The sequence below is a fragment of the Micromys minutus genome (assembly GCF_963924665.1).
Source record: "Micromys minutus genome assembly, chromosome: 11".
NCBI lineage: Eukaryota > Metazoa > Chordata > Mammalia > Rodentia > Muridae > Micromys > Micromys minutus.
In genome coordinates this window covers 15,529,474-15,553,251 of record NC_137980.1, presented here as the reverse complement: position 1 = coordinate 15,553,251, position 23,778 = coordinate 15,529,474, and the positions used below count along the sequence as shown (strand labels likewise).

Sequence of the window (23,778 nt, the reverse complement as noted above, 5' to 3'; positions counted from 1 at the left end):
AGAGCAGATCCATTTCCATGCGGCCGAAGCGGCACTCTTGAACCCATGGGTCAACACTAAGACCTCTTCATCACTATTACATGGACCGACTCTACCAGGTAGGGAAACAAGAGCCTAAGACTGGGAGCAAAGATAAAGCCAAGTGTCTGCTTGTCTAGGTCTGTTTCACTTTTAGAACCACCAGGGTGGGCTGGAATGCCTCTAAACCCCTCCCCAGCTCTCTTTCTAGATCTCCATCCGGACATCCCTTGCTTAGTTCCTGTGCACGAGGCTGACCTATGTCCTTCCCACTACAGCCCACTGACACAGAGGCTGTCAAACGAACCTCAACTGGAGTGCACCTTACTCAGGAAGTGCTGAGCACAACTATGCAGATTAAAGGAACCGCTGGCAGCATCTACGGGATTAGGGGACACATGTAAAGTTTATGACCTGAGGGCAAGGTCACCAACTGCTGCTGGTTGCTCATCATCCTTGCTGTCTCTACAAGACCTCCAGAGCAGACCTTTTCTTTCCTCTCCCTCTCACGCCTAGGTATGAACCAGTCTCCATCATTTTGTGAGTTGACCCCAGGCTACTCCTACTTGTATTTTCCCTTCTCTGCTTAAAAGAAAAAGGTTTCTAGAGTACACACAACACTGTCTGTGTCATACTACTTAGAGCTTGGTTGGATAGTGTCTTACACTACGTGGGGTGTGAGAAATGGCTGTGTGGTTAGGAACACTGGCTCCATTCCCAGAGAACCCTGGTTCAGTTCCAGTACACACATGACACCCATACTGTCGATAATTCCAGTTCCAGGAGCCCAGATGCTCTAGTCTGGCTCTGTAGGCCCCATGCCCGGCGCAAGGCATACATACATGCAAGCAAAAGAGCCATACAAATTATACATATACATATAATATATATATATATATATGTGTGTGTGTGTATGTGTGTGTATATATACATATATAGTGTGTGTATGTATATGTATATATGTGTGTGTGTATATATATATATATATACATATATATACATATTTTTTTAATTAAGAAGTCATATACTGCTAGCAGGTTGTTGGTTGGATGGCTTGTCTTAGGTTCCTGAAGGCAGAACTTGAAACTTTTCTATGTGTAAATCAGAGGTCAGCACGTGACTCTTCCTATAGAGGACGGGAAGAATGCTACCATGTAAAGGGACATGTTGATAGATCTGACAAGGGACACAGATGCAATGTTTCCATTCTCCACCTGATGGGACTCATAGTCACACCTCTGGGTAGTGTCACCAGTGTCCTTCTAGAACGAGAATTGAGGACACTCTGAACAGAGGCGCCACTCCCCACAGGCTGGGGTCCCATGCTGGCAGAAAGAAGGCACACTTAGCAGCAGCTGCCACTTCACTCATCCCCCAGAGCTCCTCAGAGCTGCGGCTCACCAGAATCCTCTTGAACCGGTTCCTAATTTTACTTGGTTCCTCCAGAGTGGAACCCTGCCGTCAGAAGAGCCCTGCGGTTATGTTTGGACAAGATGACCTGTCCAAGCAGCACATGCTTTGCAGAGTTGACGGGTCTATGTTAGCGCTTAGCCTGTTTGATAGGAAACACTTGCTGAGGCTGCAGCCAGAGGCCACAGCAGATTTGCACAGACAAGGGCGCGGCTCCTTCCTTATACCTGCACTTTCTAGGTGCTCATTTCTCTGTATACAATCTGCCTTTGTCCTCAGTCACCCTCCCCTGAAGCTTGTGCAAACCAAACGCCCCTCTTGCCTCAGAGGGAGCTTGAGCTCGGGAAGTTCTGAGCCTTGTAAGAGACTGAGCCATCGTAAGCATGACCTTTAAAATGAAACAAAACGGGAAGGGAGAAAAATAACTCTAAACAAGTAGAAAGCTTCCTGCGGTTTGGTCAATCAATACACTCAATTCGATATGCCCATCCATTAGTAATGGACTCAGAGAACGGCCACAGTGCTATCTGCCCACAGAAGTGTGAGACTGTTCATTACTTCGTGTTACACAAGCTGTAAATTCAAAATATCAAGAATGTGATATTCTTGCATCTATTAAGTGATATAATAAGACACTGATAAATAAATATAAAAATAATCTGTAAACGTAAGAGTTGGGGGGGGGGCATCCTTTCCTTAGACACAGTCAGTGGGCTATCACAGAGACACTAAAAGCAAGACTGGTCTGGAGCCCTAAAAGTACGCTGGTTATCACTTCCCATCAGTAAGGCAATCAGTACGGTAACACCCCTTCTGAGTAAAAATTTCAAGTGACCCGACACGCTCTTTGTGCGGACACTAATATGAAACATCTCAAGAGATAGCATAGGTCAACAGCTGGCTCCAGAACAGGTCACCCCAGTCTCAGGTTCAGCCCGCTTACGAATTCTCCCTGTGACAGACACGTGTTAGACGCTTGTGCCACAGCAAGGTGAGCAGTGTGACCTGCTTTATTCAGTTAACAGTTCTTAACCTTGGGAGACATTCACGTTCGGTCCTAGAGCTAGCTAGCAGTCAGATGCCTTGTTCCTAGCGCAGAGTTCCATGCTAACTGCAGAGCATACTTAAAGCCATGAGGCAGAACTCTATTCCATTACCAGCTCACCCATTCTGAAGGAAACCCTGCATCTAAGCGGAGAGGGGACTTTAGATATAGAAGCATTTGATGCAATTCCATTGAATTCTGTTGGAAATAATCAATTAGGCATACTTTTGTAAATGCTCAGGTGATAAGTGTTAAACCTTCACATTCTACAATTACTTCCTCCCTCTAAGCATAAATCTGCTGCCTACCAGTCTTTGGTGCTCGTAAGGTGTCCCTTACATCAAGGATGGGACCCTTCTCCACTGTGTGGTGCTGGCCTGAGTACCTCAGAGCCCTCTCAGTGAATGGCAACTTCACTGTAGAGTCAGAGCAGCCCCAAGCTTGCTCCACAGGGAAAGCAGGACCCAAACTCTGACCACATGCTATCAAAGAAGAATAAAAGGGTCACTGTTGTATAAAAAGAACACAATGGTCCGTGTGTAATGAAACAAGCAATGTTTGCTTACACTAAAACTCATCCCTTATTGCAGAAAGAATGGATAACGTGGGGCTGTAGCCAAGCAGTAACTTACCTACATCCTGTGTGAAACTCTGGATTTGAACCCTAGCACAGGAAAATAAAGAAAGAAACTAAATCCATTCCAGGATGACATTAATCAATGTTAATTTATATTAGTGGGGGCATGAAGAACGGAATGATTAAATTCAAGCTTGTCTCCTCAGCTTTAATGACGGACCTAGAAATATGTACCTTTTCTTTTTAAGAACAGATTTATTTTTATCTTACGTGAATAGATTTTTGATTGCATGCATGTCTGTACCACGTGAGTACAGTGCTCACAGAAACCAAAAGAGAGCATCAGATCCTTTGGAACTGGAGTTACAGATGGCTGCGAGCTGCCATGTAGGTGATAAGAATCGAACCCCAGACCTCTGGAAGAACAGGCAGGCTCTTACCACTGAGCCATCTCTCCAGCCCTTACGTTTTTCTTCAACTGAAAGCTACTTGGGAGAAGATGAACTCTATGCTTTGTTGGTTTCTGGCAAACACATATATACACATATATGTAACTAAATAAATGTGATTAATCCAACTACTTGCAAACATTCCTTGTTTCATTACAAGCATACCACTGTTCTTTCTTACTCAAGTAAGTAGAAGATTTAAACTATGGCAATAAATTTTTAAAATGCCCCCAAAGAAGGTTCTAAGGAATGCCTACCAACTCAAATCATAGAACAAGACAGGGAAACCACTGAAATTATCTTACCATGGGAATTTAACCAAGACAACGGAACCTGCTGGTGATAGAGGAAACCAGCTCCACTCTCGCTTGTGGATTGATGTGAAAATCCTAACAAAAACCTCCACCAAATCAGATCAGGAGCATTGTCCAAGCACATAGTCATAATCCAGCTGCATTTCATCCCCAACAAAGCCAAGACGACCTAGGATGAATGCATCTGCTAAGACGTCAGAGTGTCAGGACATAAGCCAGCTTTAGCGTCAGGTAACCACCATGCTTTCAATGAGACGCTTCAAATGTTATTTTTGTGAAGTCGAACAAAATGTTACAGATGTTAATAAAATGAATAGCTGCTCTAAAATCTGCACACCAACCTGAGATCATGAAACAAAAGAAACATTGATCTTCAAATATTTTTCATTCTCACATATCACGGAGAAAAAAATCATCCTATCTCTTCGCAGATGCTCTTTGACACCAAGGTCTTCATTTCTGTGAGAATCACTCCAAGATATTTTACAGTTTCCAGAGTGAACATCTTCACTTCCAAGCCCCTTTTAGTTCATGAGTGACAAATTAACACATACTCAGAAGACCACTGTCCAGAAAATGGTGTAATCATGACGTCTGCAACAAAAAGCTTGGGTTTTTAAATTTAAAGTCTTCAATTTTTGCGATTATGAAGACATTTTCAGGAACAACTGCTAGATTGGTATCAAGAGTCCTGTCTTCCCTTTTGCTCATTGTTTGTAGAGACTCCACAGGACTTTAACACCAACACTGATCAAAAACACTATAGAAGGGTTTTTGTTTGTTTGTTTGTTTATGGGGTTGTTTTTTGGTTTGTGGTTTTTGTTTTAGTGTTTTTGAATTAAACTGAGGCTGACTCCAAAATTATAAGGGACTCTGTAAAGATTTGATCTAAGATGTCTTTTTGTTTGTTTGTTTGGAATTTTTTGCTGAAAAAAATGTCTCATATTCAAGCCTTATCAATACAGGAGACACTTAGAAAACTACAGAATTTAGATGGCACTAAAGCAACTACACAAGCTGCTCGTGTAGACACCACTAACTCACCCTGCCTGGATCCTCAGTAGCTCATCACTGTAGTCGCTATGGAAACAGCTCTGGAGGGCGGGGTTAGATGAGAACTCAAACACTAACTCATCAGAGATGGGGATAAACACATCCTATGCCAGCACCACAGAGGCTGAGGCAGGGGGACTGAAAATTCAGATCGGCTTGGCTTTAGGGTAACCAGATCCAGTCTCAAACAAAACGACCACCATCCTTGAGGTTAGAAAATTCCATCCGGTAGTCTGAAACACAAAGCCAGACATACCCACATGTGGCTGTGTGACTGTGGGCTAAATGTTTCTTTGTGTCTAGTTCTCACATCTGCAAGATGGAAGAACAGTCCTCAGGAAGGGATTGTTGTGAAGGTTGTTAAACTTTGCCATGTGAGGCTCCTAAAATTGTCTTCTATACATCAAGTGCCTATAACCGCTAGATTTGATAACTATACTTAATCAAAAGCAAAGCAAAACAATATGACAACAAAAACAACCATGAGACCATGTGTGGCCTCACCCCTACACTCTGACATTGCAGTGAAACTCACTGAGTGATAAGCTATGACCAAGTGGAGCTGCCAATGAAAGGTTTGGGGTTAGGCAAGGTCACAAGGTCAAGGTCACAAGGATTTGAAGAATTTACTCACTTGAAATACTGACTTAAACAAAACTACAAGTATACTGAGGGGGGACTCAAAAATAGATACAATATAGCAAACCTTAAAGATGTATACAGATATATGTATCATACATATATCAAGTACATTCACAAACATTAAACCTTTTACATCTTTAAAGAAAAAAATTATAGAAAGGGACTTATCAGGAACTAAGAAAGAGTTCTTGGTGATTTAAAAACTTAGTGATTGAGATAAATTCAAGGTAAAGTTTAGAAAAAAAATGGTAAATAAATTTTCCAAGCAATAAAAGAGGTGTAAAAAAAAAAAAAAAAAAAAAAACAGAACAAAACTCGTCTCTGGTGGCTGCCTCCATGACAGTGGTCTCCAGCCTCTCTGGTCACAGGTTTTCCCTTTTTTTTCTTTTTTAAAAAATTGTATATTTAGTTTATTTACATTTCAAATGTTATCACCTTTCCTCGTTTCCCCTCTGGAAACCTCCTATCTCGTCCTCCCTCCCCCTGCTTCTATGAGGGTACTTTCCCACCCACCCACCCACCCACTCCCGCCTCACCACCCTGGCATTCCCCTACACTGGGACATGAAGCTTTCACAAGGGCCTCTCCTCCAACTGTTGTAAGACAAGGCCATCCTCTGCTACATGTGCGGCTGGAGCCATGGGTCCCTCCGTGTGTGCCCTTTGGTTGGTGGTTTAGTCCCTGGGAACCCTGGGGGGTCTGGTTCCCAGACACTGAGGCAGATGCCAAGAAGTGCTTGCTGACAGGAGCCTGATATAGCTGTCGCCTAAGAATCTCTGCCAGAGCCTGACAAATACAGAGGCGGATGCTCGCAGCCAACCATCAAACTGAGCACAGGGTCCCCAATGGTTAGAGAAAGGACTGAAGATGCTGAAGGGGTTTGCAACCCACAGGAAGGACAACAATACCAACCATGCTTGTCTCTCACCGTGTGTGTGTGTGTGTGTGTGTGTGTGTGTGTGTGTGTGTGTGTGTGTGTGTGTGTGTTTGCTTACTTTTTCTATTGAATGTATAACTTTTTCAGTCAGAAAACAATTTTAATACAAAAACAAACAAACAAAAAGAAACAAAACCACCTTATACCTGGAGACTCTAGATCAAGCTTAATCTGCTCCTTTTCTATTCTGACTTTCTCATGTCCCAGCCTGCGTCTGCAGGACACAACCATCAATTAGCACAGTCAAAGAGTCACAGCAGAGGGCCCTGGTGACCTGCACTGAGAATCTGCCCTCCTGGTGCCCTGTGGATATGTGGTGCCTGCTAACTGCTACCTCACTCAGTAAGTGAGCGCTGGTCTTCAAGTACACACTGGTGTGTTAAATATGCAAACAAAAGGAGGAAAGGCGCGCAATTCTTTTCCTGCTCACACTGCGGCCAAGGCTCCACCACAGCTCTTGGCATTTCTTTTCCTGTGGAAAAGCTAACTTCTCCGGTCTGTCCCCATTCTACCTTTGGAATGATACATCCTAGGGTTTGCCAAGAGATGGATTTCCCGAACGACCGGACTGACCTGTGGAGAAGACGAAGACTGTGTTGTTCCAGAGCCCGTGGCTTTTCAGGGCTGCGGTGACATTCCCCACTGCTTCATCCAGGAGAGACACCATTCCTGCATAGATACGTCTGTGCTTATCTTGAATGAAGCTATATGGCTTCATGTACTCCTCGGGGACCTGCAGGGGGTCGTGGACAGACTGGAAAGCAAGGTAGAGGAACAGTGGCTGCAAAGAGAATTTGCAAACCGAGCATCAGTTAAGACGAATGAAGCCTTTCGGTACAAAACATGAGACAGTCAAGATTTCTCAGTACATATAATTTTAAGACAATCTACAGAGTGTACCAAAATATCTGTGAATTGTACATATGATAAGGAACTCACATCTAGAGTATATAAGTAATTCAGCAATAAAAGATAAGTTACTTAAGGACAGAGAATTTAAATAGGCATTTCTCCAAAGATGATGTAACAAATGTTCATAACCAGGGGACTGCAAAACAAAAACTACAACGAGACGGTGCTTCAGACTCACTAGGATGCTCAGAGCCTTTAAAGTAGAAAGCAAAGCTGTTGGTGAGGATCTAGAGAAATGAGTCAGTAGGAATGTAAAGCAATATACTCAGACACTGAAAGGACAGCCTGAATCCTTAGTGTCGCACACGGCTACCATACAGCTTGGTCCTCCTACCTGTGGACAATCATGACAGCACACGTCCATGTGACATGTACACGGATGCTTAGTGTAATGGCCTCATGATAGACAAGAATTGGGAAGACTCGATGTTTACAAACTGATGGGTGCACGAATAAAATTCAGAATATTTTTTAATCCCAGTGCACACCAACTAAATAAACAATCAGTGGAACACAGCTGGGCCTTGAAAACACGGAAAGAGCCAACCAGAGACCACGGCTTGTATTATTGCATTGACTCAAATATTCCAGAGGCAAGCCTATGGAGACAGAAAGTAGATGAGTGGATGTCTGTGGTTATGGGGAGACCTGGCGAGAGGGATGATGAGGGGCTACTAGAGGGTAGAAATTTCTCTCAAGCATGATGAGAGGTTTTAAAACTACATCGGGGTGGTAATCAAATGCCTCTTAAATTTCTTAGTTAACCGTATACTTTGAGTGAATTTTATGATATACAAACTAGGCCTCAGTAAATATGTTCAAAAGATGATAAGACCCAAAAACAAAATATGAAGATCAAAGTCCTAGAACGGGGCAGAAGGCTCCAACCCAAACAATAGTCTCAACAACACACCGCATATTGAATGCTTCATATAGAAAACACAGATAATAATCTGGCTACTCTATGTCATTTAATATTAAAACCATTCTGTTACATCCATTTTACAAACAAGTTAAGCAAGGCTTCAGAAGGTTAGAAGGTATGCCCAGGTGCCATTCTTTGATCAGGGCTTTCCTACTGGGAACCTCACTGTTACAATGCTGTCATGCATCGACTGATACATTAGCTAAAAATAAAGAGACATTTATAGGGTTTGGTTTAACACATTTTTGAAGAAACAGTGTTTTGTTAGATTTTTATATCGAACCAAATAAATGTGAGGCCAGTTTAATTAGTGGAAATAAAAAGTGTGATCCACAGGTTCTGTTTTTTTTTTCTCTATGCCAACTCAGAACAGTCAGCATCCACTGTCTTCCAGGTCAACCCTTAGGGGACCTCTCTGCAGATATTCTTCGCAGAGTGCTTTATAGAAATTCCCAAGATGTTTAAAACCCTCAAAGAGACAATAATCGAGAGCTTTGATCCAAGAATAAGCACATTTATGTGAGGCATTTAAATCATAAATGAAGGAGGCAGATGGGAGACATTTTATTTTTTACTGTTGTAAATTGTTCTAAATGACACAGCCTTTGATGGAGTGTGTGTCAATCAGTTAGGGGGATGGAGACTTATGATAAGAAGAACTATCCACACAGGGAGCTCCAGTAGACACCCTTACATTTATTTGGAGTTCAGATATTTTGAGTTAAATGTTAAAAAAATTAAATGTGCACCAGTTCCATGAAAAATAACTTCCTACTGTTAAAGCCTGTGCCAACCCTCCTGACACCATTTTGCTCTGACTCTGCTCTGGCCAGTCAGGTGACTGGCACACGTGAGAGCCTCACACCGTTATAATTCACAAGAATGATGCAAGCGCTCTTTAGATGACAATAACAAGGAGCTGTCTTTTCTTCCATGTCATCCTGAGCAGGTCCAAGGCGGCTTTGCTGTGGGACGAACAGCTCCACACATCTGTGTAGCTCTGTGTCACCAGGAGCTGTGCACAGCCTATTTCATGAGGTTGGGACCAATGAAACACATTTTACGTACTCCCTGCCACACACTTTGTTTTATTGTTTGAGACAGGGCTCTCAAAGAATATGTAGCCATGGCTGGCCTGGAACTCACTACATAGACCAGGCTAGCCTCAAACTCACAGAGATCCACCTGCCTCTGCCTTCCTAGTCTTTTGGTTAAAATTATGTGCCACCACACCCAGCCATTTTGTATATATTTATATCACCACTATAAATTAAGTTTTCAGCACCCAGAAGGTGAACATTATTCACGAACAACCCATTTTCCAACTTCACCAAGTGGAAGTATTACTATAGTGGTTTTTAATGTGTATTATGTAGGTGTTTTGCCTGCATATATGTCTGTGCACCATGTGCATGCAATACCCACAGAGGCCAAAAGAGGGCGTCAGCTCCCCTAGAACTGGAGTTACAAACAGTTGCGAGTCACCATGTGGGCGCTGGGAACTGAACCAGGTCTGCTGCGAGAGCAGTCAGTGTTCTCAACCATTCGTTCATGTCTCCAGTCCCACTGTACTGATTTTAAACTATGGAGGGAGAGGAGAAGGGCAGTCTTTGTATTCACGGAATCCTGATGACAAGAAGGATTATCAAAGGCTTGGAGGTTCTCCCGCCACCATCAGGACCATGCCTGCAGCCACCAGAGAAAAGCCATATTCAGTTTCTCCCCACCTGCCAGTTGGAACCCAGTTCACTGCCCAGAGCAAACAGCTTACATCTGGGGAATATCTGAGCATCTATGGACAGAAGGTCCTTGGCCTTGGAGAGAGGCCTCTTCTCACCTCACTGACTCCTGAGTTACACTGAAGTCCTGCTGAGAATATTAACCTCTGCAGATTCCTGTTTCTTTTAAAACTTGGTATGGTTTTGGTATTTTCTTGATTGCAAACTCTTATTCTGATCAGTTTAGTCATAGCTGCCAACTTTACCTCAAGCCTAACTGTGACTCTGCCAAGTATCCTGGTTGGGAAAGCATGACTAGACATTTAAGTACCACATAGAACCCAGACTTAATTTTCTGCATACTCACATTGAAGACGCTAATAGATAGTGTCCCTTTCCCATTATGTTCCATGGCTCTTAAGATCTGTACTCTAAACCCTCATATGGAAAGAAACCATATAGCACTAAAGAGAAAAGCCTTATTTCTATGTCTTTATAGGTTTTCCTTATTCAAAGTATGAATGGGAAAAACATGAATAGATGTTGAAACTACTATTCTATCTTTGACATCCAAATTAAGACATTTCTTCTGGTTTGTGCTCACACAAAGAAAGTCTTCCCCTAAGAGTTGTTGTTTTGTTTTCTTTAGGAAGCTTCTAGTAGATTAGATGTAGAGGTTTTACTTTTTTTTAATTCTTCAAAGTGCTGGTGATCTATTTTTAACAGAAAGCCATGTTATGAACACATTACTTTCTTTTTATAGTGCTACTACTGTGTGAGTCACCCTGACATCAAAGAGAAGGATGTCTCTTCCTGATACACATAAAGCCATTAGCAGTGTCCCCACGCCCAGAGTCAGCAACTCAACTGTTAAACAACAGCTCTGTTGATTTTCTCCTTCGGCTGCACCTTAAAATCAAGGACATTTTTAATCGGCTTGTGAACACTTCACGTGAATTCCTTTCATGACTTCCGTCTTAGAACAAATGCCACGTTACAGTCTATATCCATGGCACCCGGCAGCCTAGCACAGAATTAGACTAAATCCTGGGGAAAGATGTTGCACAGATGCAGCTCCTGAAACCAGCAAGTGACATCACTGTCGAGAACTGGGAGCATCTGTGTGCGGGAGCTGCCTTGTGAAAATGGCTGGGCTGCTGCTCGACTATTCTTTCTTCTCTTATGTCTGTGCTTGGGGACCCTGGGAATGATGACTAGTTCTTCAGAGCATCCCAGACACTGGCAGGAAACTTCCATCTCCCATCAGGCGATTTTGTAATGCTATATACAAGCAGTGTTGTGTTGACAACACCCCTCCTGTGGGATGTGAGCTCTTAAGGCCCGTTACTGTCTTCAGTTCTGTGCCTTCTCCACCAGCCCAGTTTATCTGCCCACCCACAAGGGACTACTTCTCCACAGCCACTTGCTTCTAGCTGCTTGGTGCTATGCTGCACCAGGAGACAATACTGTTTTGTTCACATTTCTAAATATTTGAGAAATGATTCCCCTTCTTCACATTTCACGGCAGACCTAGTTGCCTAGAGATGTCAGCATCATGCCCTTAAAAACCCAAAGTGTGGCAAAGCTGAGATCAGTCAACAGGGAAGATGAGAACAGTCACTAGGGAAGACCCCTCATACTGAGTAAAAGTAGCAAAGATGGGACTTGGAAGGGTCTATACCAGACAAGGAGTCATTAGCAGCTCACTAAGTCTGACCAGGTAGACAAGCCAGAACTCTCATTAAGACTTGTGCTGAGCACCTCCAGGCAGAAAGAGTGACTTTTTACTGTAGACAGATTACCTCTGTGGCATACAGTCACATGATTAGATCAGATTGTGGGCCTGTAATAGGAAGCTGGCATCTGCTTGCCTCTGCACATGTAAGCCTGTTACACTAACACTCACACAACTGTCCTAACTACACAGAATCTCCATAGTGGCAGCATGCAGAACCGCCGGGATGAGGAGATGAAATATCAGTGCCTCGGTCCTACCTGTGACCAATGCCTCACGCTATCTGACATCAGTATTGCTTACAAATTTTCCAGGAGGTTCTGATACGATGTCAAGACTGGGACTGTGGAGCTGAATATGAACTAGGTGAGTAAAAGCAGATGCTCTGGAGTCAGAAGTGAGAGATCACATTCTGCCTCTGACTTCCAACAGCCCTGTGGCTTTGGACAAGCCACCTCATTTTGCCAAGCCTGTTTGCTTAAACAGCATGTGACCTTCAAAGGATAATAAACAGTTCTCTGAAAACCTTACTTTGGTTTTCTATGTCCATAAAATGCCTCACATATAGTTGAAAGCTACAGTACAGCCAGCAAGGGACACCATGGCTAACGATACCTGACATATGGCTCTTAGGGTCTCTATTGTCCTTAGTTCCGAGCCTTCCGCCCCAGTCCCCAGCTCACCCACAGAGAACCGCCTCACCACAGTCATGTCTTCTTATCCATTTCATGCTATGTGGAGCCACACACCCAGATCACCAACTGTCTTGGTTTAAATCGAGACTTAAAGTGTGCGGGATTCTAAACATTTGAGAGAAGGTTCCCCTTTCTTTGTGTTTCACGGCGGACACGGTTATCTAGAGATGCCAGGTAATTAAGTCAGCTGTTAAATATCTAAAGTATGGCAAACCTGAGAGCACTCATTAGCGAAGGTCCCTCAGACTGAGCGAGAGTACTGAAGACAGAGCTTGGAAGGTTCCGTACCAGAGTCATCAGAGGGTCACTAAGTCTGACCAGGTACACAAGCCAGACCCCTGGCTGATGCTGAGAGTCCAGGCACTGTCAAAGAGACAGTGCAGAGAACCGGAAGGAGCTGTACAGGGTCTCAAATTCTCCATGTCAGGTGGGCTCCCGCTGGAGGACAATTCTGTGAGTGTGCTAACATAATTCTACCTAAGGACATGTATTGAGCCTAGTGTCTCACAACACACATATCTTCTCTGTTTCCAATGTACTGAATCCAGGCAATTTCTGCTTAAGGCTACTTACAACTCTTCTCTCTTCCTACCTCCAGCTAAGTCTGCACATGACACACCTGACAGCTTCCTTAGCGTCTGTGAAAACCAATACACCATGCATATCAACTGTAAAAACCCAGCACTACTAAAATGGCCACGTCCGTCAAGTTGGTCAGTGAAAACCAAATCAGGCAGCTACCTTTTGTTTTCTTGGTTTAAAAAAAAAATCAGTCAACCTGCTCTAAAACTACCATGAGGATGCACCAGATGAAGAATAACCTAAATGATCCCGAAGAGGAAAACACAGAATGAGAGGAATTCTCTAACACCGAGTCCCCAACATTTCTCCATCACGGAGCCCTGCCTCGCACACGGACACCTGTTTGGAATCCTGAAGCCTGGTTTTGCTAACCACTCAGTGGTGCACACATAAAGCATCACAGGAGTGAGCAGGGTTCCCACTGAAATGCAGGACAGACAGGATTTCTCCACCTGCAGCCCAGGGTCCCTGCCTGTGAGAATCATTTCTTGGGGGCTCCTATATACTGTACAGCTTTCTCCCGGACCTGATCCATCAAATCTTTCCAGGGAATATGCAGAACCTTCCCTTTCTGACTACTAAAACATGCTCTAAAATTATTCGCTTGCACACACGCATGCACATACACACGCATGCGTGCTCCCTTGGAAGCAACACGATTTTGATAATATTAAAGGAGGAAGCCTTACTTTCTCCGGTGGGTGGTTAGCTATGAGGGTTGTAGCCCTTTTGGTAAATATGTTTGTTGAGTAAATATTCTTATACTCTGTTGCGGGTTCTTCACCATCCCGGAAATCAAGTGCACAGCGGGTACCGTTCAAAGACTCAATTGGTGCGCAGGCCTCATGGGTGTAGTAGTCCTCGCTGCCTAGGAGGTATCCTACAAGAAGAACGGGGGACAAAACGGTCAGCATGACACAAAGCTTGTAAGCAAACGAATGTTCCAGCATGTAATTGCCTAATGCGATTGATTGCCCATGACAAGGCTAATCAAATGACAGGGCTAATCAGGGGTGCATTTCTTAACGTCTCTATATTTGTTAGTAGACACCATTGAAATGATACTGGATGGAAATCCAAGTCCCTCTCTCACTTTTAGAGCATCTGTTCTATCTCGTCAGCTCCTTCTGAATGATTGATCCATGGAAACAGGTTTTTAGAAATCAGAGTTTAAGTTCAGGAGGTAACCAAATGTTAATCCCTTAAAATTATCTATGGCAAAAAAAAAAAAAAAAAAAGACACACCACTAATGTGTTACAAGGTTTTACTTGTAAAATACTAAAAAACGGAGTTCAGATCATGGCATTGGTTGCTACTGAGACAGGGAGACAGATTTCTGTAGCTATTTAAGCACTGGGCCTTTGCAGGAGTTATATTTAGTCAAATGCTGACACCCTCTGGTGGAAAGATACAAACCTTTCCAAATACAAGCTCTCTATAACAGCTCAGAAGCCCCAAAGATCAAAGTCCAGGATTCTGCCTAGACTGCATACACACGGCCCTGCTGCTTAGAGCCTCATTGCTTCCTGAGCTGAGCAGCCTGGCAGCGCCCCTGTAGCCCAGATCCCTCTCCCACAGCTGAGACTGAAGCCTAGGAGAAAAGGAAATCCCCAAACTAACCATTGTTCTGCAAGTGTTCCTGGTTTGAAGTGTGAGAATAAGCTGTGCTGTGTATTGTGATTAAATGTACGGACTTGCTCAGAATAGGTCAGTCAACACAGAGCAGAAGGTAGTCAGCGACGTCCCAGGACTAGGGTTATGTGAAGGCTGGTGATGACTGCTCATGGGATTTGGTTTCTTTCTGTGACATGCATACATTCATACATATGTATACGTTATATATATATATATATATATATATGTGGGTTTTATATATATATATATGTGTGTGTGTATGTGTGTGTGTGTGTGTGTGTCAAAATCGCTAAATTGTTTTAAAATCGCTAAGTTATTGCATAGTATATGAGTTATACCCTAATAAAGCTATTAAAAAGAAATAAACTTTGCTGAGCCCTTAGCTATATTTCTAGACATATTCCCTTTAAGTCTTAAAATGGTGAAAAACTGCCCCGTTTTTCCCTTCTTATGAATTTTGTCTACAGTGACAATTAAGAGCCTTATACAGCTTATGTAATAATTCAATTAATTTTAAATGAACTATTTTTCATGATCTAATAAGTTCAAGGTCCTGAAGACCCCAATTAGTATATGACCCCAATATAACTTACTTGTGACTTTTATCTGTATTTATAGGAAATAAATGCAACAGATTTATTACTTAATGTGGACCAGAAAAAATAAAAACCTGTATACACACACACACACACACACACACACACACACACACACAAAAGTCATGGCTAGTAATATGGTTCAGTGAGGAAAGGCAATTGTAACCAAACCTAACAACCTCAGTTTGATCCCTGAGACCCTCACAGTGAAAGAAGAGAGCTGATCCTGCGGGCTGTCACATGTGTGCTCTCTCTCTCTCTCTCTCTCTCTCTCTCTCTCTCTCTCTCTCTCACACACACACACACACACACACACACACTTCAACCTTACCTTGATGATTAGAGTGATCAAGCCACTAGTTTGGCTCTTTCTTTTTAATTTTCTTTTCTACTTTGGGTTTTTAACATCTCCTTGGTATTAGAGTTTGAGAGACAACTTCCCATTCCTTTCCTTTAACATGAACTATCACTGGGGAAGACAGAAGACTTAGGCACAGGATATATTTGGTTACAGGAACCCCAAATATTAAATGAGATTATAAATGAAAGAACCATAAAACCAGAAGTCAAATACTTGGTCAAACCAGTATAGACAAATATTAAATGTGGGTATAGGTCAAAGAACAACCCTGACATCACTGCCAGGAGTTATCCCCCTTGTATTTTGAGACATATTCTCTACTGGTTTGGCAGTTAGGCTAGGCTTCCTAAACAGTGAGCCCCAGGGATCCACCCGTCTCCACAATCCTTGAACCTGGACTAAAAGCTTAGATGATACCCAGCTTTTTTTTTTTTTTTTTTTTTTAAACTTAGGTTCTAGGGATCAAATCGAGTTCACTGATGCAAACACTTCACCGAATGACCTCTCTTCCCAGCTGTCCAACTACCTAGGATGTTAAGTATAAAGTCGCGTTTTAATAAAGATTCTAAAAATCCGCAGTCTGTCAAAGGACAGACATTAGTTCATCCTGCATGAAAAGCAATCCCCAAGGCACAGGCCAGCCATTCCTCGAGAACTTCAAAGACATTAAGCAATGAAGGCTGATTTCTAACAGCCCTTCAAGGGCGCTGAAGACTTGTTTAGACTCAGCTAGAAAGAATGTCATGGCTGGCTGGTGGTGATGCCTCACCGTGACTGGAGAGGGACATACGTGCCCTCCTTCCTGTCTGACATCTTTGCATCCTGACCCTAGCTTTAGGGCCAAGTGCTTGGCCTCATGGGTTCAAGCACAGATCCAATCTTTCACACTGGGTTTGTGCTTTGTTGGAAGCAGATTCCTAAAAACAATCCACGAGAAAGCTATCACTTTTTTCTGTTAGAGTGAAGCTCCCCGATTTATCTTCTCCCAAAGGGGAACTGGAAGAAGCTTCACTCTTCCCCAGTACCCACCCCTGCCTTGTGGTAACACACTCCTGCAGTTTCTTCCTCCTCCCCTCCCTCCTCCCCTCCCTCCTCCCATCCTAGCCGTGGAGTGCTCCCCTGCACCTCTTTCCTTTTCATTCATTATTTGCAATGCGGTGGATTTAAATTATAACATCTCTTACTGGTGGCTCCACTTTTGTTACTCTATTTAGATGCTTTATGTTAAGTATGTGTTCAGTTTGGAAGACTGAGATGGAAGGAGGGAGGCTACTAACCATCTGGGCAGAAGGATAGCTCAAATAAGAAGACCCTGACAGGAAGAGACACAGCTAGTGGCAAGCAGGCCATTAACTAAGGCAGAGTTTACAACAGGCTTAAAGTGCCATGTTTTAAAACAAACCTGGCGTTTCACATTTACTTCAGAGGGCTCTCTGGTTTCTAGTTCTTGTTTGGTTAGTTCCTTGTAACCATTTTTATTATCTCCTTTTTATTGTTATTAATTTTTTTAAATCAATCTTCTCCAACCTAGTAGTTTCAGAAGCAGATCTCATGAGTGGGAGAAGATGCCCAGGAAGAGTGAGTTATTCTCCTTCTGGAGAACACAGGCCATGGCGGGATATATGTGAGCTTCAATGAAACGTTCTTAAATACAAAGTCTAATTCCTTACACCTCTGCCCACCATCTTCAGGTAAGAAGATTCCAGAGCGCACAGTGGTCTCTGATGTGAATGTCCCTATCACTCTTTTTTAGCGCTTTAGCTAAGGCCCCTGCCTTGCGGTGCGCATGTGCCCAGAGCACGCTCAGCACAGAGCGGGCTTATGAGGATAACAACCGAAAGCAGCCCGACCACGGTGCTGCCCGATTCTGTGTACAGGTTTCCGGTCATTTTGCTTTATGACACTTGGGTGTATTTACGATGCAGTACATGTGTTGTTGAGCATGCGCATTTCCATTACCGAAGTAGGTATCGAATCCTCGGCGGGTTGGCAGACATTCTTTCCGGTACATTCCCAGGTGCCATTTTCCGACCATGTGCGTGGCGTAGCCTGCTTCCTTTAGAAGCTGAGGCAGGAGTTTTTCGTCTAGGGGAACACAGTTGGGCTGACAGGTCATGATGAGGTAATGCTGTAAGCCCATGTGGATCTTAAAGAGATAAACACAAAACTGGGGATTAATGCCCGTGAAACACCCGGAAGGAGTAGATGCAGAAGCCGCCCAAATCAAAGCGCATGTCTGTGAGTCTGGATGCTCAGGTGTATTCTGGAAGACAGATTCCTCAGTGACACAGTAACATAATGACATAAATAGGAGTTGGATGTATGAATAAAACCATTTCACCAAACCAATATTTTCAACAAACATTATCAAAGTACTATACCAGTACCCGTGATTTATGCAATCGAGGGAAAGGATTCCACACTCACTGCATGTAGGAAGTTAAAATCTGATTAGAAGGAACATCTCTATTCTTTGAGGACTTGGTCGGGTTTTTTTTGGGGGGAAAGACTTATTTAACAGCACGGTGAAACTGATGGTTCGTGTTTCTCACTCAGCTTTACATAGGCCATAGGCCATAATCTGGAAAGAAACTGATCTTTTCTAAAGAGCATCCCACCGACTAATGCTTGGGAGTGGCCCACAAAAGCATTTCTAGGGCACCGGGTCCACATAGCATCTGGCATTAGGAGACTAAGACGTGCTGAGTTTTAGAATAGTACAATGTAATTTCTAGAACTGGAGAGATGGCTCAGTGGTTAAGAGCACTGACTGCTCTTCCAGAGGTCCTGAGTTCAATTCCCAGCAACCACATGGTGGTTCACAACCATCTCTAATGGAATTTGATGCCCTCTTCTGGTGTGTCTGAAGACAGCTACAGTGTACTTATATATAATAAACAGCAAATATATATAATATATATTAATGTGTATATTACTTATATATAAATATAATATATAATCTTTAAAAATGTAATTTCTATAACTTTACAAGTTCCTTGAATTTTAATGGGAATATATTCCTAATAAATCCCTCGGCAAATTGTGATTATGATAAACTTTAAAATGCTACCATACCCATTTCATGAAGCAATCTTCCCCTGCAACAGGAGATTCCGGTTTCCTTAGGTCACTGGTTCTCAACCATCCTAACACTGCCACCCCTTAATACAGTTCATGTTGCAGTGAACACAATCACAAAACTATTTTTTGCTACCTCATAACTGTAATTTTCAACTGTTGTGAAACATAATGTGAATATCTGAGGTGCAGGATATCTGTCATGCAAGCCCTGTGAGAGGGTCGTTCACCACCCTCAGGTAAAGAGCCCCTCGCTGTCTTGGATTCACAGGACTCCAGCACCCTGGTCCACAGAGGGTGGCTGTCAAGCAACTTGCTGCTAGTAATTCCTTAAATGTGCTGTATAAAGAATGCAGGGACCCAACCCCATTGTGGCTCCATCATTCACAAGCTCCGTGACCTTTAGACCTCAGCTTCCCTGAGCTACTCTGTCTCCATATTTGTAAGGTTATTTTTACCTGTAATGACTTCCTCTGGTTTGCCTGGGGTCGATGAGGTGATATAGAATGCCAAATGCATATTAAACATTCAACCATGTGTACGGTAACGGCCATGAGCAGCCATCGATAACACAACTCCCTTCCTGTGCTAGTCTGCTTCTCTGGTGACCTGATAAAACACCGACCAAACCAACATGGTGGACAAAAGAGTTTATTTTGCTCACTGTAGTCGGTCACAGAGTGGTGCTGGGGCAGAAATTGGAGGCACAAATGAACACCACTTACTGGCCTCTTTCTCAGGCTTGTCCCACAACCTTCTTACAGAGTCTAGGGCCTGTCCAAGGACAGCACTGCCCACAGTAGCACGCCCAATGCTACATCAATTAGCGATCAAGACAACGCCCTACAGACACGCCCACGGGCCAATGGAGGCAGAGCCGACTGAGCTTCCACCAAACTTAATCATCACACCTCCCAGGGCTCTGCTTCCTCGGAGACTACACGGAGATCTTTCACCCTCTTGAGCCACTTCCTGGCATGTGCTTTGCTTAGGACGAATCAAATACATCAGATACAGTGCACAGCGGAACTTCAAATCTACAGTTCCACTGCACACACTTAGTACTGATTTTCTCACACTTAAAACTGTGTACTATTCAAACCCTATAGGTTCACAGACTTGCGTGTGGTTGGGTTTTTGTTGGATTTTTCAGTATTTTACAATTGTACCCACATGGGGTGTGTGACCATGATGCAGTGACAGCAGAGGCCAGAAGAGCCACAAGGACTGTCTTATATGTCTTATATGAGTATGATAAGCTCACTACCATGGTTTCACAGGTAGATTTAAACATCAAAGTGTACCAAGTGGCATGCTCAAAGTCCTGCAGTTTATCACGTGGGAATCTTGTCAATGTCTCAGCCCTAACTGGGCACACATGGTGGGAATGTTCCTGAGCCCTTCTGGATGCCTTCCTGTCAGTTCATGTTTAGTCTTTGGAAGCCAAGAAAGGTCCTGTTGGTCTTCTAACTCTGGCTTGAACTGAGCTCAGTCAGTGGGGAATCACTCACCAGAGAGAAGAGAGACTGGAGAAGGTGGGCAACCCTGGGGTGGGCAACCCTGGGGTGGGCAACCCTGGGGTGAGCGGCCCTGGGGTGGGCAGCCCTGGGGTGGGCAACCCTGGGGTGGGCAACCCTGGGGTGAGCGGCCCTGGGGTGGGCAACCCTGGGGTGGGCAACCCTGAGGTGAGCAGCCCTGGGGTGAGCAACCCTGGGGTGGGCAGCCCTGAGCTGGAGTTGCTTCAGCCTGGCCACTTCTGTGTCTGTATTGAAGGCCACTCTGAAGGCTGCATCCCCATACACGTCGTCTTTCTAGGTCATCTCATCTCTTCCTTCCCTCCCTACTGGCCTAGGGGTGGTAACAGCCCCACTGTTCCTCTCCACTACTGCCCGCTTTCTGCCCCACTCACATTCCCAGCTCTAAAATATAGAAATACAGTCACTTTTGCAAATAAACCCTCCCTAATGTACTCTAATTTGAATATGCCATCTCTTTCCAGACACAGCCCTGAATGGTGGGTATTTTATCATTTCTAGGGAAAGGTAGTTGTCCCTCTGCACTCATATAGACATGCATGCATAGACACACAGGCACATGCAGACAAGCATGTTCATACACACAAAGAAGAATTCTTTCCATTGCTAGCAAGCTTACTAAACAGAATATTCAGCCAAGGCTCAACCACTTCATAACATATACTAATATATAACTAAGGACATAAAAGTAATATTTTATGGAACCCAAAGGCACCAGTGGATATAAACATGTGAAGCTCACATAGAACGCTCATCTATCACGTGCAGAGAATTATCTCTGATCATAGAAAGACCTGCCAAGAGATACTGTGCAATTTGGTTTTTCTGTGCCATGGGCAGCAAGCCAGGGGGTCAGCTGAAACCTGCCTCTATTCTCTACAATCTTACAAAACAGGGAATTTGTTCTTTTTAGTTCCTGAAAATTTATTTGACAGAGCGTTTTATGGCATTTATTGGGAAGCAGAAGCCAAACTCTGGAGGACAGCCAAGAGCGTGGTTTTGGTCTGTTCAAACACTATTTGAAGCCAGGAAGCTATAATGTGTTGAGACACAGTAAACAGGCAGGTGCCAAGTTTGTTCCACTCCAGCACAGAACTCTGAGGTCTGTCATGGCTTACAAATGTGACTCAAAGAAGGAAGGACAGTTACCTAATCACAAGAAAATCTACACGTCCATCCAACATTCATCATCAATACTCAGAGAGAAGGTGTCAATAGGGAAAGGCATGAAGTATAGCAGTGATGTCTGAAACTCCACTGGGGCTACCACTCAAATCTCTTGTGTGGCTCTCTCTTCATTAAAACAAATCCTCCTGAAAAAACATCCCCTTCAGAGTTTGCACCTGACCACTGAGGATTTGCTCCTCTGATGGCAAAGGTCTTCAAACCCCAGGAAGAGTCCTACAATCAATGAGACGGGTGACTGAGAAATCTTTAGTCTTTCCTCCAAAGACCCAGAAGATGGTTGCAATACAGTCTCATGAGCTACAAGAGAAAAAGAAAGCTGAACCCAGCCACTCCCTCTTGCCTTGGGGAAGACAAAGACCCTTGGGTCAGAAGCTCTTCTATCCCCGCTCTCGGGCCCATGAAGCACACTGATTAACTATGTGCCTGTGCTCGCTAGTTTTATGTCAACTTGGCACAAGCTAAAGCAATCTAAGAAGAGGAAACCTCAGCTGAGAAAATGCCTTCTTAAGACTGTGGACAAGCCTTTAAGGCACTTTCTTCATTACTGATTGATGGGGGGCAGGCCCAGCCCACTGTGAGTGGCGCCATCACTGGACTGGTGGTCCTCAGTTCTATAAGAACAAGGCCATGATGAGCAAGGCGTCAAGCAGTGCCCCTCCATGGCCTCTGCATCAGCCCCTGCTTCCATGTTCCTGTCCTATTTGAATTCCTTTCCTGACTCTTTTCAATGATGTGGAAGTATCAGCCAAATAAACCCTTTCCTCTCCAACTTGCTTTTTGGTCATGATGTCTCATCACAGTGACTAAAACAGTATTTCACAAGCTCAGGATACCACACTCCAGCCATTCTCATTAGAGCTTCTACCAGGGGCTCAATGAACCACCATAGCATACCTGGTAGTGGATGCCGTTTTTCTCCCACCCACAAGAGTATGGGATAACACCTGGTGGAGCCAGAGGGAAGTTCCATCTGGTCTACCAGCCCTGTGCAAGCTGAACACATAACCCCCATGCAACATGAACCCACGTTTGTGAAGTAACACCTGCTATGGCACAAGCAAATTCAGAAAAATGAGCACGCCTGCCCCTGTACCTTACACACCAGGTAGGGAGCCTGAAGGGAAGTTTCCAGAAGAGAATGCAGTCACGGGATGTGACTGTGACCAGCCAGGGGTTCAGAACTCCCAGCCTGTGTTTGTGCCAGTCTCCAGTGGGTTTCAGTCATGGATAGAAAGCCCTTGTACCGTCCTATAGTTTATTCCTGGAGATGCTCACAGAAAAAATGGAGAGTGGCAAATCCGCCCCCTCCCCCATGCTTTCTGACAAGCACTCAGCTGCCCAGGGTGCTGCAGCCAAGAGCTACAGAACACACTGTGTCCTGGGAGCTTGGCCTGCCCATCTGGCTTGGCTTCTCCTTGCTCAGGCTTCACAACTGGCCCACACCAGTGACATTTTTAAGGGCCAATTGATTTTGTTGTTCATTAGTAAAGAGTGTGGGTCTCTGACTCACCCCACAAAGCGGTGCTGTTTGTAAAAAAGAATAAACAAGGGAGAAATGGTTTCCATTACTTCCTCTGTTTAAATTATGAATCCAACAGAGATTGATTAAAGAAAAAATAGAGACAAATCTGAAAGCAGAATGTTTAGTAAAGTGATATGATTAGAGAAGCAAAAATCGATGACGATAATGATCAGAGAGCAACAGTGTAGGCAAAGCTTTTTTTCAATTAGAAATCGTTTATTATGTGTGTGTATGTGTGTGTGTGTGTGTGTGTGTGTGTGGTATGTATATGAGTGTGTATGAGTATGCATGTGTTTGTGTGTGCACGTGTGTGCACCATTTCACACACGTGGAGATCAGAGAAGAGGTTGGCGCTCTCCTCCCACCATGTGGAGCCTAAGGACTGAGCTCAGGGCAGCAGGCTTGGCAGCAAGCTCCCCTAAACCATTTCACCGCCCCCAGAGTGATTATTCCAATAACCAACCACATCAGTCAACCAACCACAGAAAGGCCACAAGCCAACTGATCATATCCCATTCAACTCCAGACTTAACTTCCTATTTTCTTGTTTCCAGTTTCTTGGGAGGTAAATTAACCACCTGCGCCAGAGGAAGCCGCCCTGGGTGCCTTGTGTTAGAGACACATGTTTGACTGCTGGCTAGCGCTCCTGCTCCCCTTCTAAGCCTGATGCACCCTGTGTCCTCACCTTAAGTGAGCACAGTGCAGTAGCACAGGTCCAGGACGGCCTCCAGGCTGCACGCTGCCCTGATCTCTGCCTCCTTGCATGCTTGGGGCCAGAAGACCGTGATTTTTCCAATTAGCATCACATGGCCTCGCCCAAGGCTCTCCTCCCCTTCCTCCCAGTTCCTCT

General features: G+C 44.0%; 1 protein-coding gene across 1 annotated transcript in view; it reads right to left on the bottom strand.

The window, feature by feature from the left end:
• Positions 1-23,778, bottom strand: part of ARSB (arylsulfatase B) — a gene marked incomplete at its 5' end in the record, with an annotated part of 150,231 nt that overhangs the window by 117,209 nt on the left and 9,244 nt on the right. The window contains 3 exons of the mRNA XM_080925708.1: positions 7,019-7,226; positions 13,702-13,892; positions 17,565-17,751. Coding sequence (XP_080781834.1) covers positions 7,019-7,226; positions 13,702-13,892; positions 17,565-17,751 — 586 coding nt within the window. The remainder of the gene's footprint in view (positions 1-7,018; positions 7,227-13,701; positions 13,893-17,564; positions 17,752-23,778) is intronic.